Here is a 13,780-nt window from a genome sequence, read left to right as displayed (position 1 = left end):
CTAACATTAAAATTGAAGCTACTCAAAATCAGTTTGGAGCTCTTCACAAATCAATTCATTATTTATTTTACCTGGAAGTTATGGAGAGTGCTTTCTCTCATTTCATTATGACCTGGCCCAGAGGGGTGAGTGCAGAAGTGTACTGATGTTAATTTTCATTTGGCTGTAAAGCAGAACCACTGACTATATGATGACCAATAATTTGACTCTCCAATGCTTACCGTTTGGACTTGAGTTGAATCCAGTAGTTAGCTTGAATCAGTTGATTAAAAACAGTTGATTTACAGTTGATGTTTCTGTGAATATATTCATGGTACAGGAGGGTATGGGCACTGAAATATATTCTCTGAATATTTTTGCTCAGTCTAGCACTGCTTATACCCTTTTAGATGCACTCATGGTGGTGGATGAGAGTACCTGCTGAATACTGAAATGCTACTGTGTGTGTCTGTTTGTGTTTGAGGGGCCATTTGTTCAACACAGAGATGAGTCATTGTGTGTACTAATTTCATCTGTACGGTGGAAAAAAAAAACAAAGGTCTTTGTGTTTTTGTGTTATGTGTGTCCACTTGTCGATGTGCATGCACTTTTACGTGTGTGTGTGTGTGTGTGTGTGTGTGTGTGCATCTGTGGTGGTTATTTATGTGGAAACCCAGACAAGACCAGGATGGTACCATCACAGAATCTCCTTCCAGGGTCATGGAGAGGTCTCAGGAGGAGCAGCGGCCGAGGAGGAAGCGCGTACAAAGGGGCCAGTCAGAGGAGATCCCCCACACACCCAGAGCCAAGGTACCGTACCCATACCCCACACACCCACACACCCAGAGCCAAGGTACAGTGCCCAAACCCCCACACACCCACACACCCAGAGCCAAGGTACAGTGCCCATACCCCACACACCCAGAGCCAAGGTACCGTACCCATACCCCACACACCCAGAGCCAAGGTACCGTACCCATACCCCACACACCCAGAGCCAAGGTACCGTACCCATACCCCCATACACCCAGAGCCAAGGTACAGTGCCAAAACCCCCACACACCCAGAGCCAAGGTACCGTACCCATACCCCCACACACCCAGAGCCAAGGTACAGTGCTCATACCCCACACACCCAGAGCCAAGGTACAGTGCCCATACCCCCACACACCCAGAGCCAAGGTACCGTACCCATACCCCCACACACCCAGAGCCAAGGTACAGTGCCCATACCCCACACACCCACACACCCAGAGCCAAGGTACAGTGCCCAAACCCCCACACACCCACACACCCAGAGCCAAGGTACAGTGCCCATACCCCACACACCCAGAGCCAAGGTACCGTACCCATACCCCACACACCCAGAGCCAAGGTACCGTACCCATACCCCACACACCCAGAGCCAAGGTACCGTACCCATACCCCCATACACCCAGAGCCAAGGTACAGTGCCAAAACCCCCACACACCCAGAGCCAAGGTACCGTACCCATACCCCCACACACCCAGAGCCAAGGTACAGTGCTCATACCCCACACACCCAGAGCCAAGGTACAGTGCCCATACCCCACACACCCAGAGCCAAGGTACCGTACCCATACCCCCACACACCCAGAGCCAAGGTACAGTGCTCATACCCCACACACCCAGAGCCAAGGTACAGTGCCCATACCCCCACACACCCAGAGCCAAGGTACCGTACCCATACCCCCACACACCCAGAGCCAAGGTACAGTGCTCATACCCCACACACCCAGAGCCAAGGTACAGTGCCCATATCCCCACACACCCAGAGCCAGGGTACAGTGCCCATACTCCACACACCCAGAGCCATGGTACAGTGCTCATATCCCAAACACAGTGTGTGTATGGGTGCGTGTGTGTTGTGCAGGAATCTGTGGAGATGATGCAGATGGATCAGGACAGTGATGCTGGGATCCACCCGGCTCTGGAGAGCCAGGGCAGAGCGGCCTCCATGCCCAGACTGAACGTAGAGTCGCAGGTAGGGCCTGAACTCAGGTAGGGCCTGAACTGTACGTATTACTCAGACTGATCCCGTGAGAAGGCAGGGAGATGGAGAGGGAGAGGGAGAGGTGAATATATGAGTGCCTCTAAAAGTTAACGGTGCTATAGATAATTTTGGACTCCTAACGGTCAAGGGAGGAATTGCAACAGCAAACAACCTGAAACCACAACACATTTTATAACTAAATACGTATTCTTTGCTTGGATAATAACCAATAGTATACAGAGTTTCAGTGATCGCTTGTCTGGAGTGCAATTTGGGCAGCTACGCAAACAATCAGAATAAGCCCCCACGCCATTGGCTCAACCAATGAGCTTTTGAATTATTGTACAGCTGTACAATGTTTTGATACAGAGTGACGGCCCGACAAATGTACACTTTGAAACCCCAATGTAAGGACTGTAAACACAGGCAGAGGGTGAGTCAACATATCAGTGAGGGATTTTCAATGGTCTTATAACAATGTTTTAACACAAAAATCTTACTTATTGTACCTTTAACTCAAGCTTGCCACCTGAAGAGCTGCTCCTAATTTCAGACAGGGACTTCTGTGCTAAATCTCTGATACAGCACCATCTTTCTGTGAGCTGATAAGCTGGATCTCTGTCGTTTCTGCTCTCTCCCCGTCGCTAGGCTAGGGCTGTGACAGAAAGACACAAATCGCATGATTATAGGTCATTACATCTAACATGGGATCTAATAAAATGAGCACGTTTCACAATCTGGGCTAAGTACCCTTTTTCCATTATTATTTCTTCACATTTAAATTACTGTTATTATGTGTGATACTGTTATTAGCATATTCTCATGTCTGAAAGATATTGATATAACACCAAAGTAAATTAATGGTGACTGTTAATTGAGTGTTGGGGAAACATTTGCTTAATTTGCTGACTTTGAAATTAAACTAAATTTGGAATTGATTACATTACTGAAGATGGTGGGGGTGACAAGCATGTTGGTTTGAAGATATGGAAATTAAATGTATTGCAAAATATTTTTATGTGTGAACTTAATGTGTGAAAATATTTTCCACAGCAGTATGCATACTGTATGATGTCTTGCAACATCTGAAAATATTGACTTGTTATTAGAGTCACAGTAATGACATTATTCAGTTTCCTAATTTGATTCACTGTTGTCACAATAAATTCAGCAAAATTACCCATTTTTTCATATAGGTATTCATTTTCAGTTCTTTTGTCTGCTTTTCTGAATATTGTTCTATGAAATGTACACAGCATTCAGCTTCTTAAAGTTTAGAAATCTTCCATTGCTTCTGTTAGTCTGTCTGTGCTTTTCTATGTTTGTTTGTTGGACATCCCTGCCTCTCTCTGTACTCTGTGTCGTCTTCTCCATCTGCTGTCCAATGGGAGTGGTTTTTCTGCCACTGCCCCTGTCTGAGAACTTCTCTGATTGGCTTTTGCCTGTGTGTTCAACCGTCCGATTGCCTCATGTGTCTAATCATCTGGTTTCTGTCTTGACTGGCTTTGCTGTCTGTCTCTCTTTCCTCTCCGTTTTCTCGTTTTTTCATCCTGCTCTCTCTATCCTCCGCTTCCCACCTGTTCCCCTTTCCCTCTCGTCCCCAATCTCTCACCCCCCTGATCTCCCTTTCCCATTCTTTGCCTCTCCTGTATCTCTTCATCCCTGTCCAATCTCTCTCAATTGCTCTTGTTTGTCTCGCCCTTGTTCACCTGTACACCTGATCCATGCCTCTTTGTCTTTCTCCATTTTTTGCACTGCCTCTCTTCAATGAGATCCTCTCTTCTCTCACTCTCCCTCTCTCACACCCTTTTCCTCTCGTCTCCTGTTCGACTCCACCTCTACTCCTCTGTCCACCACTTCTGGCTTTCTTCTCTCTTCATGCCTCCTGTCTCATTCCTCTCTCCTTCTCTCCTCTCCTCATTTCCACCACTCCTTTCTACCTCCTCCTTTATCCCACTCCCCCTCCTCCTCTCTTCCTCTCTTCTTCTCTCTCCCTCTCTGCCCTCTTCACTCCTCCTCTCTTCCTCTCATTCCCTCTCTCCCTCTCTCCTCCCTACCTCTCCTATATTTGTCTCCTTCCCTCTCTCCCTTCTTCCCTCCACCCTACCCCTCCTCCTCTCCTCCTCCCTCCCCTACTCCCTCCTCTCCTCCTCTCTCTCCCTCTCTCCCCCCTCCCCCCTCCTCTCTTCTTCTCTCTCCCTCTCTCCCTCTCTCCTCCTCTCTTCCTCTCTCTCCCTCTCTCCTCTCTCCCCTCCCCCCTGCTCCTCTCTTCCTCTCACTCCCTCTCTCCTCTCTCCCCTCCCCCCTCCTCCTCTCTTCCTCTCACTCCCTCTCTCCCCTCTTCCCTCCTCTCTCTCCCTCTCTCCCCTCCCCCCTCCTCCTCTCTTCCTCTCACTCCCTCTCTCCCCTCTTCCCTCCTCTCTCTCCCTCTCTCCCCTCTCCCCTCCTCTCTTCCTCTCACTCCCTCTTCCCTCCTCTCTCTCCCTCTCTCCCCTCCCCCCTCCTCCTCTCTTCCTCTCACTCCCTCTCTCCCTCTCTCCTGCTGTGGCGTGTGATGGCCGCCCGTGGCTGCTGTGTGCCTCTCCTCCTCCCTGCCCGGCAGCGGAGTGCCTGTCGCTGCGCTCCGACACCGTCCCCGTACCTCTCCGTATGTACTGCTGCTGCTCCACACACTGCCCCCCTGCCCCTGCCCCTGCCCCAGAGCTGTGGGGTCTCTCACAACCGCTCCGAAAGATCAGCTTCCTGTTTCTTTACACCAGTCTCTCGCAACCTGCCACCTTTCGTTTGGGTTTCTGTGTCGTGTCCTTGCACACGCGTGTGTGCCTGTCTGTGCCTGTCTGTGCCTGTGTGTGTGCCTGTCTGTGCCTGCCTGTGTGTGTGTGTGTGTGTGTGTGCCTGTCTGTGCTTGTCTGTGCCTGTGTGTGTATGTGTGTGCCTGCGCCTGTTTGTGTGTACATATGTGTGTCTGTTTGTGTGTGTGTGTGTATGTGTGTGTGTCTGTGCATGTGTGTGTGTGTCTGTACCTGTCTCTGCCTGTGTGCATGTGTGTGCATATGTGTGTCTGTTTGTGTGTGTGTGTGTGTGCCTGTGTGTGTATATGCGTGTCTGTTTGTGTGTGTGTGTGTGTGTGTGTGTGTGAAGTGTATTGATGTCATATCAATATTTTGTTTGCTGGTGTATCTGTGCTGTCAATTTCATCTTTTCCATCATTACACACCCTTTATGTTATATTCTATAGTTACACAGGCTGTGCCATATCATATTCCAGTAGTGTCCCATCTCATTCCTCTCCAGTGTTTACAGGTATGAAGAGTCATGGGCAGGTAAAGAGTGTCTACTCACCTGGTTAAGAGTGTTTTCTTTCTGTACTGACATTAAAGTTTTGAATTTTAATTTTGGTGTACATTTTGTCTTTCACGTCCGACTGTTTTTGGTCTAGATTTCTTTTGATCTTCCTCTGGTGTCTGCTGTGTGTACTTGCATGCAGAACACACAGTACCTGCCTTTGATAGCTGTTTGATGCCACGGTGTGTGGTAGAGGCCTGCTCGGGAGCTCCGTAAGGACCCGGAGTTTCTCAGTTCTGCGATGAAAGAGAATTTTCACTTGTAAACGAATGGTGTGTTACTCTATTGAAGGCACGCTCTGGGCTAAGATAAGAGAACTTCTGTGTGCCCCACTGTCGCATGTCGGGGTGAGTTCTGATCAATGCCACTAGGTGGCAGTGCTGGGCCTGTCTGACACGTGTAGAAAACGACAATTGTTTTCACCCCAGCCACGGAAATTGGATCAAAGAGACTGTATCGCACAAATCAACCTTAAAACTCTTTAAGTTTTTCTTAAAGCTATTAATGTGTCAGTCACTGTGGGCCTGGTCTTAGAAGCATACGAAAGACCTTTCTCTTCCTCTGTGGTAAAGCTGCTAAAAATACAGATATGAACATTCATTAAACTGAATAAATTGTATGTTTGCCAAAGTATACAGTACCTTCATATTTTAACTGCAGGACACTTATAGCCTTTGACGGGAGATTTTCCCTCCTTCCCCCCACTCCCAGACCCCCATTCCGTGATAGCCTGACAAGAGAAAATGACTTATGGAAACAAATTTGCTCATGTAGAAGTTTTAGAGCCAAAATGGCACCACCAACTGTAATTCTTATTCAGTAATGATTGTGTTTGCAGGCTCTTCACTGTTATGTCTCTCTCTTGCACTCTTTCACTCTCTCTCTCTCTTTCTCTCTCAGCCCATCCTCGACACCAGCCCCATGAAGCGCTCGGTGTCAACCCTGTCCCCGGCCTCTCAGCGCCCCCAGGAGGTCGACCTGCGTGACTACATGCTGGAGCGGCCGGCTCAGGACAAGCCGCACCACCACCACCACCACCACCGCTGCCACCGGCGCAGGGAGCGCGAGAAGAGGCAGAGGTCCCTGGACCAGCCCTCCAGTGGGCCGCCATCCAGTGCCGCAGGTCAGGGCTGGGGCTGGGGGTGTGGGGAGGGCATGTGTGGGGCAGGTCTGTGGGTCTTTGTGTGGGGGTCTGTAGGGCAAGTCTGTGGGGTGGGGGTGGGGGTCTGTGGGGTGGGGTTGGGGGTGTGTAGGGCAGGTCTGTGGGGTGGAAGAGGGATAGTGCACTTTGAACAGCATCTTAGTTTCCACGTCCATGTAAGCCTGTTAGCCATTAAGGTCATTCTCCACCCAGAGTCGCTGGGCAGGTTCCTTCAGATAAAGATGCTCCATGATCAGAAGAATAAATCATTAAAAGCAGACGAGAACAGCTCTCCCTGATCCCCACTGATCTGAGAAACTTTTGTCATTTGATGTTTTTCAGTGGCGTGGGGATATTAAATATGCATATATATATATATATATATATGGCCTGTGCTTTCTGTACCGTCGTAGTGTAAAGTAAGGATCACTCATTGAACTTTGTTTCAATGTTGTCCTGCTTGTTGAATAGAATTACAGTACTTTTATTTCACATCATCATTATTTCCATTAAACTATATGTAAGAGATTGGTTGCATTCAGACATGGCTGGTTGTATATGAGATGGTTTTGATTTGGTTTTTAACTTTCCAGACTCTACTGGACAGTGCCAAAACACTGACACATTCTTTTCGTCGAATCCTTTGAACAAGACGGTCTCCTTTCATAAAACGTTACTCCTGCGAGAGAGGGAGAATGACTTGACTCTTTGAAAATCACTCAAGCTCCATTCCAACAGCAAGAAAAATTCTTGATGGGATTAGTCGGGTGTTATCGGGTTATGTGGGGAAGAGCTGTTTCCAAAGGGCTTGCCTTGGATTTTGTACACAAGCTCCTTGTGAATAAAAGAAAAACTCCCAGGAGAAACTGGCTTTCGCATAGGTTTCTGATTTGGGTATTTTTTTAATTGGCTTTCTTTGTTTTGAAGTGTTCCCAAAGCTCTTCTAATTAGTTTTTGTTGTTGGTTGCTATGAAGGATGACCTTAAGAGGGCCACAGTGATTGGGATGCACTGTTAACGACCTCTCATGAAGGAAGACTGCAGGAAACCATAACCAAATGAGGCTAAACTTTGAGCCGGCGCTGTACATTCTCTTAAAACACCTGGCATAACCTGCTCCCGACCTACCAGAGTCCTGCTTGGCAGCACAAGCGTTAGCGTGTGCGTGCGTGCCATGCTATCAGTGTCACAACCGATGGTAGACGGTCAGTATATAGGCAAGAGAACATTATGCCGTTACTAAGCCACGCTAAACATAAGAAAAAAAGGAGACCGGGGAAGTAGTGCTTGGTTATGGTTTGACGGAGGTTGTTCGGGCCTTGTGGGTGGGACCACAGCTGGGCTTTGTCACGTGGATTAAAGGGGCTGATGGCCGGCTTCACCTATTGACCCCCTAATTTACGGCGGGAAAAGTTTTGGGGTCGTTGTCGTTCCTGTGCGGCAGCACCCCCACATTCCACAGAGCAGGACCATGTTTGGGCAGTGTCGTTCGGGAGATTTATATCGCACTAATGTCTTAAGGGCTGTCGCAGTGACGTTCTGCAGCACTGATTTAGCGGGCGCTCGCAGAGTGATAGATCAGTTATTAGATTTGTGATTTTATTCTGGTGCTGAATATTCTGTGATAATTTCACTGTAGCCTAATAAGGCATTCTTTGTCCACAGTCCAGGGTTGGTGATATATGGTAGAAGCAGACTGTTAAAGTATACAGTTGCTGGTGCCACCGGAACAGAGTAGCTTCACTTATATAATGGTTACTTCAGGAGAGATAAAAATGAAAAATGAAAATCACACATTTCTTCTCCATGCAAGTAAAGATGTTTTTTATTTGAAAATCAGCGACGTGTTTTGGCAGTATGCCTTCAGCAGGCACGCTGTTGAACTACTGTAGAATTACCGATGAAGGCACACTGTTGAGCTAGTGTTACTATACCCAGATAAAGGCTCACTGTTGATCTAGCATTACTATACCCTGATGAAGGCTCACTGTTGATCTAGCATTACTATACCCTGATGAAGGCTCACTGTTGATCTAGCATTACTATACCCTGATGAAGGCTCACTGTTGAACTAGCATTACTACACCCTGATGAAGGCAAATTGTTGAACTATCATTACTATACCCTGATGAAGGCACACTGTTGATCTAGCATTACTACACCCTGATGAAGGCAAATTGTTGAACTATCATTACTATACCCTGATGAAGGCACACTGTTGATCTTGCATATATTTTGACTAATGGACTGTCAATCAGAACCCTTTCTTGAGTGTGCATGCTTCCTACTTTTCCAGACCTACTTTTCAGGATAGATACCAAAAGCCAGGACGTTCTGTATGTGTGAATGGGTATGCATACGCATGCATCTGGCGTGTATGGTTACATGTATGCACAGAACACCCATACGTGCATCTCAGGCTATGTTGTCATTGATTGAACACGTATACAAGCGACTCAGGCAGTGTTGTCATTGATTGAACGCGTATACGTGCGTCTCAGACGATGTTGTTGTTGATTGAATATGTATACGTGCATCTCAGACGATGTTGTCATTGATTGAACACGTGTACGTGCATCTCAGACGATGTTGTCATTGATTGAATGCGTATACGTGCGTCTCAGGCTATGTTGTCGTTGATTGAACACGTGTACGTGCGTCTCAGACGATGTTGTTGATTGAACACGTATACGTGCGTCTCAGGCAATGTTGTCGTTGATTGAACACGTATACATGCGTCTCAGGCTATGTTGTCGTTGATTGAACACGTATACGTGCCTCTCAGGCTATGTTGTCATTGATTGAACGCGTATACGTGCGTCTCAGGCTATGTTGTCGTTGATTGAAGGCACGCCAGGGGACCCGCCACTGGAGGGCGGGGCTCACGATCGCAGCCGCTCCCACGACAGGAAGCAGCCCTCCGCCGCCGCGGCCAGGAAGCAGCGCTACTACTCCTGCGATCGCTACGGCAACCGCGAGCCCTACCTCCCCCCGCCCACCTCCTCCAGCTGTGCCGTCTCTCCCACCGACGGCCCGGAGCCCATGTTCAGCAAGGTGAGGAGCGGGGGTGCCCAACAGGGGACCGGAGGGGTATACATAGCCATGGGAGGGGGTAGGGCCTGATGTTGAGGGGTAGGAGAAGAATGGGGGTAAGAACAGAGGTGGGGGTTTGACTGAGACCCTGTCCATGTCAGTGCTTACATAGACGAGGGACGTCTGTGGGGCAGGTCTGTGGGGATCGGGGTTGGGGTGTGTGGGGTGGGGCAGGTCTGTGGGTCTTTGGTTGGGGGTCTGTGGGGCAGGTCTGTGAGGGGGGTGTCCTCTCCTCCCTCATGCCTGCCCTGTTGTGCCCGCTCTCTCTCCCTGCAGGCTGGCGGTTTGGCCAAAGGGAGCCCGGGAACGCTCCCCTCTGGGACCAGCACCACCTCCCGAGGGCGCCGACAGCTGCCCCAGACCCCCCTCACACCCCGCCCCGGGGTGGTATACAGGACCGCCAACTCATCCCCCGTGCCCCTGCCCGGCGGGAGGGGGGCCGGCAGGCTGTGCCGGGGGCTGTCGGAGCACGACTCCCTGCTCTGGGGCGAGGCGGCCTCCCCCATCCCCGTCACCCGGATCGGCTCCGACCCCAGCCTGGCCCCGCACGCCCAGGACACCGAGCTGTTCCAGGACGCGCTGAGCTCCCAGGCCGGACGCTCGGCTCCCCGGACTGCTGCCCCACCGCCGGCCGCGCCCACGCCCGCCCCCCCGCAGGGCCGAGCGGTGCCCAACGGGTATCACTTCACCCTGGGGCTGAGCGGGGGCCCCGGATCCAGCACTGCAGGGCCCCCCTGCCCCAGAGAGGCTGGGGACGATGAGTGGTGCTAGCCTGGATACAAACCACACACACACACACACATGCACACACACACGCACACACATGCACACATACACACGCTAACCACACACACACACGCATACACACACACGCACACATACACACACACACATGCACACACACGCTAACCACACACACACACACGCATACACATACACACACACACACACGCACACACACACATACACACGCTAACCACACACACACACATACACGCATACACACATACACACACTAACCACACACACTCACACACACATGCACGCATACCCACATGCGCACACTAACCCCACACACACATACTGTACACATATAAACATAACATAAAACATAACAAACATATATAGAGAGACAGGTACACACACACACACACACCACATACATGCACACACACAATGCACATAACACAGACACACACTTATTATGATACACATAAGACATAAATAGACACACAAAACATAACAAACATATAAAGACACACACACAGAGACAGGCACACACACACACACACACACACACACAAACCACACACATGCACACACACACATAATGCACGTAACACAGACACACACTTATTACGATACGCATAACGCATAAATAGACACATAAAACATAACACACATATAGAAAGGCACACAACACAGGAAGGTTTATAGGAGACATTTTCTAATGTGACGAATTGTGATGAGTTTTATCATCTTTGCAAAGGAGGTAGTTTACACTGTTGCTGTATGTATGTGTATAAGTGTACGTCAGTTTTAAAGTGCATGGTGTGAGGTGCATACAGTATAGAGAAAAGTACACTGAAAGGGAAAAGATAATTCAGAGTTTATAATTTGTCGGCATTTCTTTTTATTCTTAGAAATGCCTGCCTGTAAGGGTTATACTTCTTTATTTTTGTACCTGTGTTCATTTTTGCACTGAGCTTAAAAAGAGTATTATATGACATGGGAAGCAAGAGACCCAGATGTAGTCCACAAGCATGATATCTCTCGGTATGCCCCGTCTTGTTGAGTGATACGGAATGGGCAACGATGCCAAAATCTCCTCCCACGGTCCGTCACACAAAGTCCTGCTGTCCCCCTGCTTCGAGAGGGGATGGGGCTGTGCTGTTGGTCTCAGGCTTCCAGTTTAAGTCGATGGACAAAGCGGAATATATGTGAAAAAGGGACACATCCCTGTTGCTGTCCTTGGTGTACTCGTAGGTCCCGAAAGTACCCTAAATATGGAGTCCACTAATTCTGTATGGGGAGCCAGGGGAATAATGACATCTTCAGTCCAGTGCAGCTGGGTTGCCTATTTGACTGTTTCAGTTGCTTAGTATTACATGAAAGAGCTAAGTATTTATCTTTATCAAATATATACACAATATTACACTATAGCCAGAACACACTTCAGCACGTACAGTGTATGTTATGGGTTTGCTGATCAATCATTTCTTGCTCCGTTGATCATTCTGGGACTAGCACGCTCACTCACACATGTCGGACATTCGGAGGAGTTGAAAAAGAGATGTTATTATTTTATAATGACCTATGGTAGAACATAAACTGTTTCATTCATGTGCATTTTTTGTAAAAAGTGTTAAAGAAAAGGAAAACCAATCACTGTTTTATGTGAGTTGCATATGGTTCTGTATTGCGTCAGGTCTATCTTATGTACTGCTCCAGTTGTTTATTACCAAGTGCCTAACCTTTTAAATAACTTGTAGAAATGATGCATCTCCTTTATTTTAATGCATCTACTTGGGGGTTGGGAGGGGTGTAGGACTATAGATCTGAGGGCAGTGAATATATATATATGATAAGCATAGATTATATACAATAAATGTATTAGATTCAGGCAGAGAAATGTTTGAATATAGTTCATTAGTTTTTGTTTTTTTTCAATAGAAATGTTGAGAGAGCTTATTTATGAGCCTTTTCTTTCAGTCAAATGAGAGGAGGGGAATGCCACGTCCTGAAGCGAAATAAACTATGTGAAAATGTGTTCAGAGGAATTTCAAAAAACCATTGGACTGCCCACACTGGACAGATGTTGATGTTTTAATCAGTCTTTTAACTTGCCATTGAAAGGTTATGACCGCATGGAATGGTGGTGTATACGTTTTCATAATTTGGTTTCTCTCATTAAGATACGTTGCCAAATCCAGAGATGTGAGTTGAACGTGAACATCTGCTTCAGAATGTGACATCACCCCCAGAGAAGCAATAACAGTGCAATTAGTCCTCTTGGCTGGGTACCTTGGTCCTGCGTTCAGCAGGCTAATTGTGTCTCTTCTTATAGGGAGCATTCAGGCCAGCTGAGGCCAAGGTATGAAACGCACAGCAGACCCACAGAGAAAAGCACTGTTAGATTTATATCCTTCTATCCTATCGTTTCAACCTCGTACAGGCAGGGAGATGAAGGGGCTGATGACTAAGACCTTGTGTTATGGGCAGAGGTGGACAATCCAGGTTCAGAAAGTCAAAGTCCTCCCCGGTATTTTGTTTCAGTCAATTGGTGCAATTCTTCAGCCAGGCAGTATGACTAATTAGTGGAATCATGACTTTATGGGTGGAAGAAACACATGGCAGGACTTTTACTCTCTGACCCCTGGGCTTCACTGATTGCGATTGCAGAAGAGATGTCGGGGTTATGCACACTGCTGGGTATCTGTTCTGGCATTGGCACAGGATGTGTCCTTCTGTGCTCCCACTGAATCCTCCATTACCCCCGTTATCGCCATGGTTACCCCCCCCCCCCCCCCAGCTGCCTGACCGTTCACCATGCATTGTGCAAGGTTTCATAGTGTAGGCTTTTGGGGGAGTGCTGAATTGTAATCGTCTAATCTGCTAATACAGTGTTTGGAGCTGAGGATTAAGCCTGGAGACTAATTGAGTGAATGGCAGTTTTGATTTAAACCACATGCCTGAGAGAGACAGAGGCAAAGAGAGAAGTAAAAAACTCAATCTTTCAGGCAGACTAAGAGATACAGAAGCATGCAGAACTATAACATTCCTCAGCACTCTTCATAGTTTTAAAGCATGTCCTCTACAGGAAGGCTAAGATACATTGTGTCCATGTTTTGCACCAGGACCTAGCACTAGCATCTCCCCGCTGTGTGTGAAACCACTGATGTTTAGGGGCGGTATTGTGTCACAACATTAACAAGGAAACTGGAATACCCACGTGGTGTTTGGTTGTTATTTTCGGCTGTTGCTGTTCTTGCCATTCTCAATGTTTATTCCCAGCCCTCACTTCCTGTGACAGCTGAGGGGCTCCATCCAAAGGCAGGAAAGGATGGAGCCAGCTGTTTCCATGGCCACCCTCTTGTTAGGATTCCATGCATTTCACAAAGCAGGGTTTTAACTTGTGACTGTAGGGCTATGCAACAACTTGACACTTTGAAAATAAACCTTCATTTGCTCTGTAGCTTTACCTGCTGGGT

The 13,780-nt window shown here is 48.0% G+C and overlaps 1 protein-coding gene across 1 annotated transcript in view; it reads left to right on the top strand.

Moving 5' to 3' along the window:
- Window positions 1-10,340, top strand: part of LOC133141556 (voltage-dependent N-type calcium channel subunit alpha-1B-like) — a 181,467-nt gene extending 171,127 nt beyond the window's left edge. The window contains exons 46-50 of the mRNA XM_061262125.1: window positions 657-789; window positions 1,872-1,982; window positions 6,237-6,459; window positions 9,325-9,530; window positions 9,846-10,340. Coding sequence (XP_061118109.1) covers window positions 657-789; window positions 1,872-1,982; window positions 6,237-6,459; window positions 9,325-9,530; window positions 9,846-10,340 — 1,168 coding nt within the window. The remainder of the gene's footprint in view (window positions 1-656; window positions 790-1,871; window positions 1,983-6,236; window positions 6,460-9,324; window positions 9,531-9,845) is intronic.
- The last annotated feature ends 3,440 nt before the right edge of the window (window positions 10,341-13,780 follow it).

This window comes from Conger conger, chromosome 12 (assembly GCF_963514075.1).
Source record: "Conger conger chromosome 12, fConCon1.1, whole genome shotgun sequence".
Lineage (NCBI taxonomy): Eukaryota > Metazoa > Chordata > Actinopteri > Anguilliformes > Congridae > Conger > Conger conger.
Note: the sequence above shows the minus strand (reverse complement) of the source record. Positions and strands in the feature narration are given on the sequence as shown.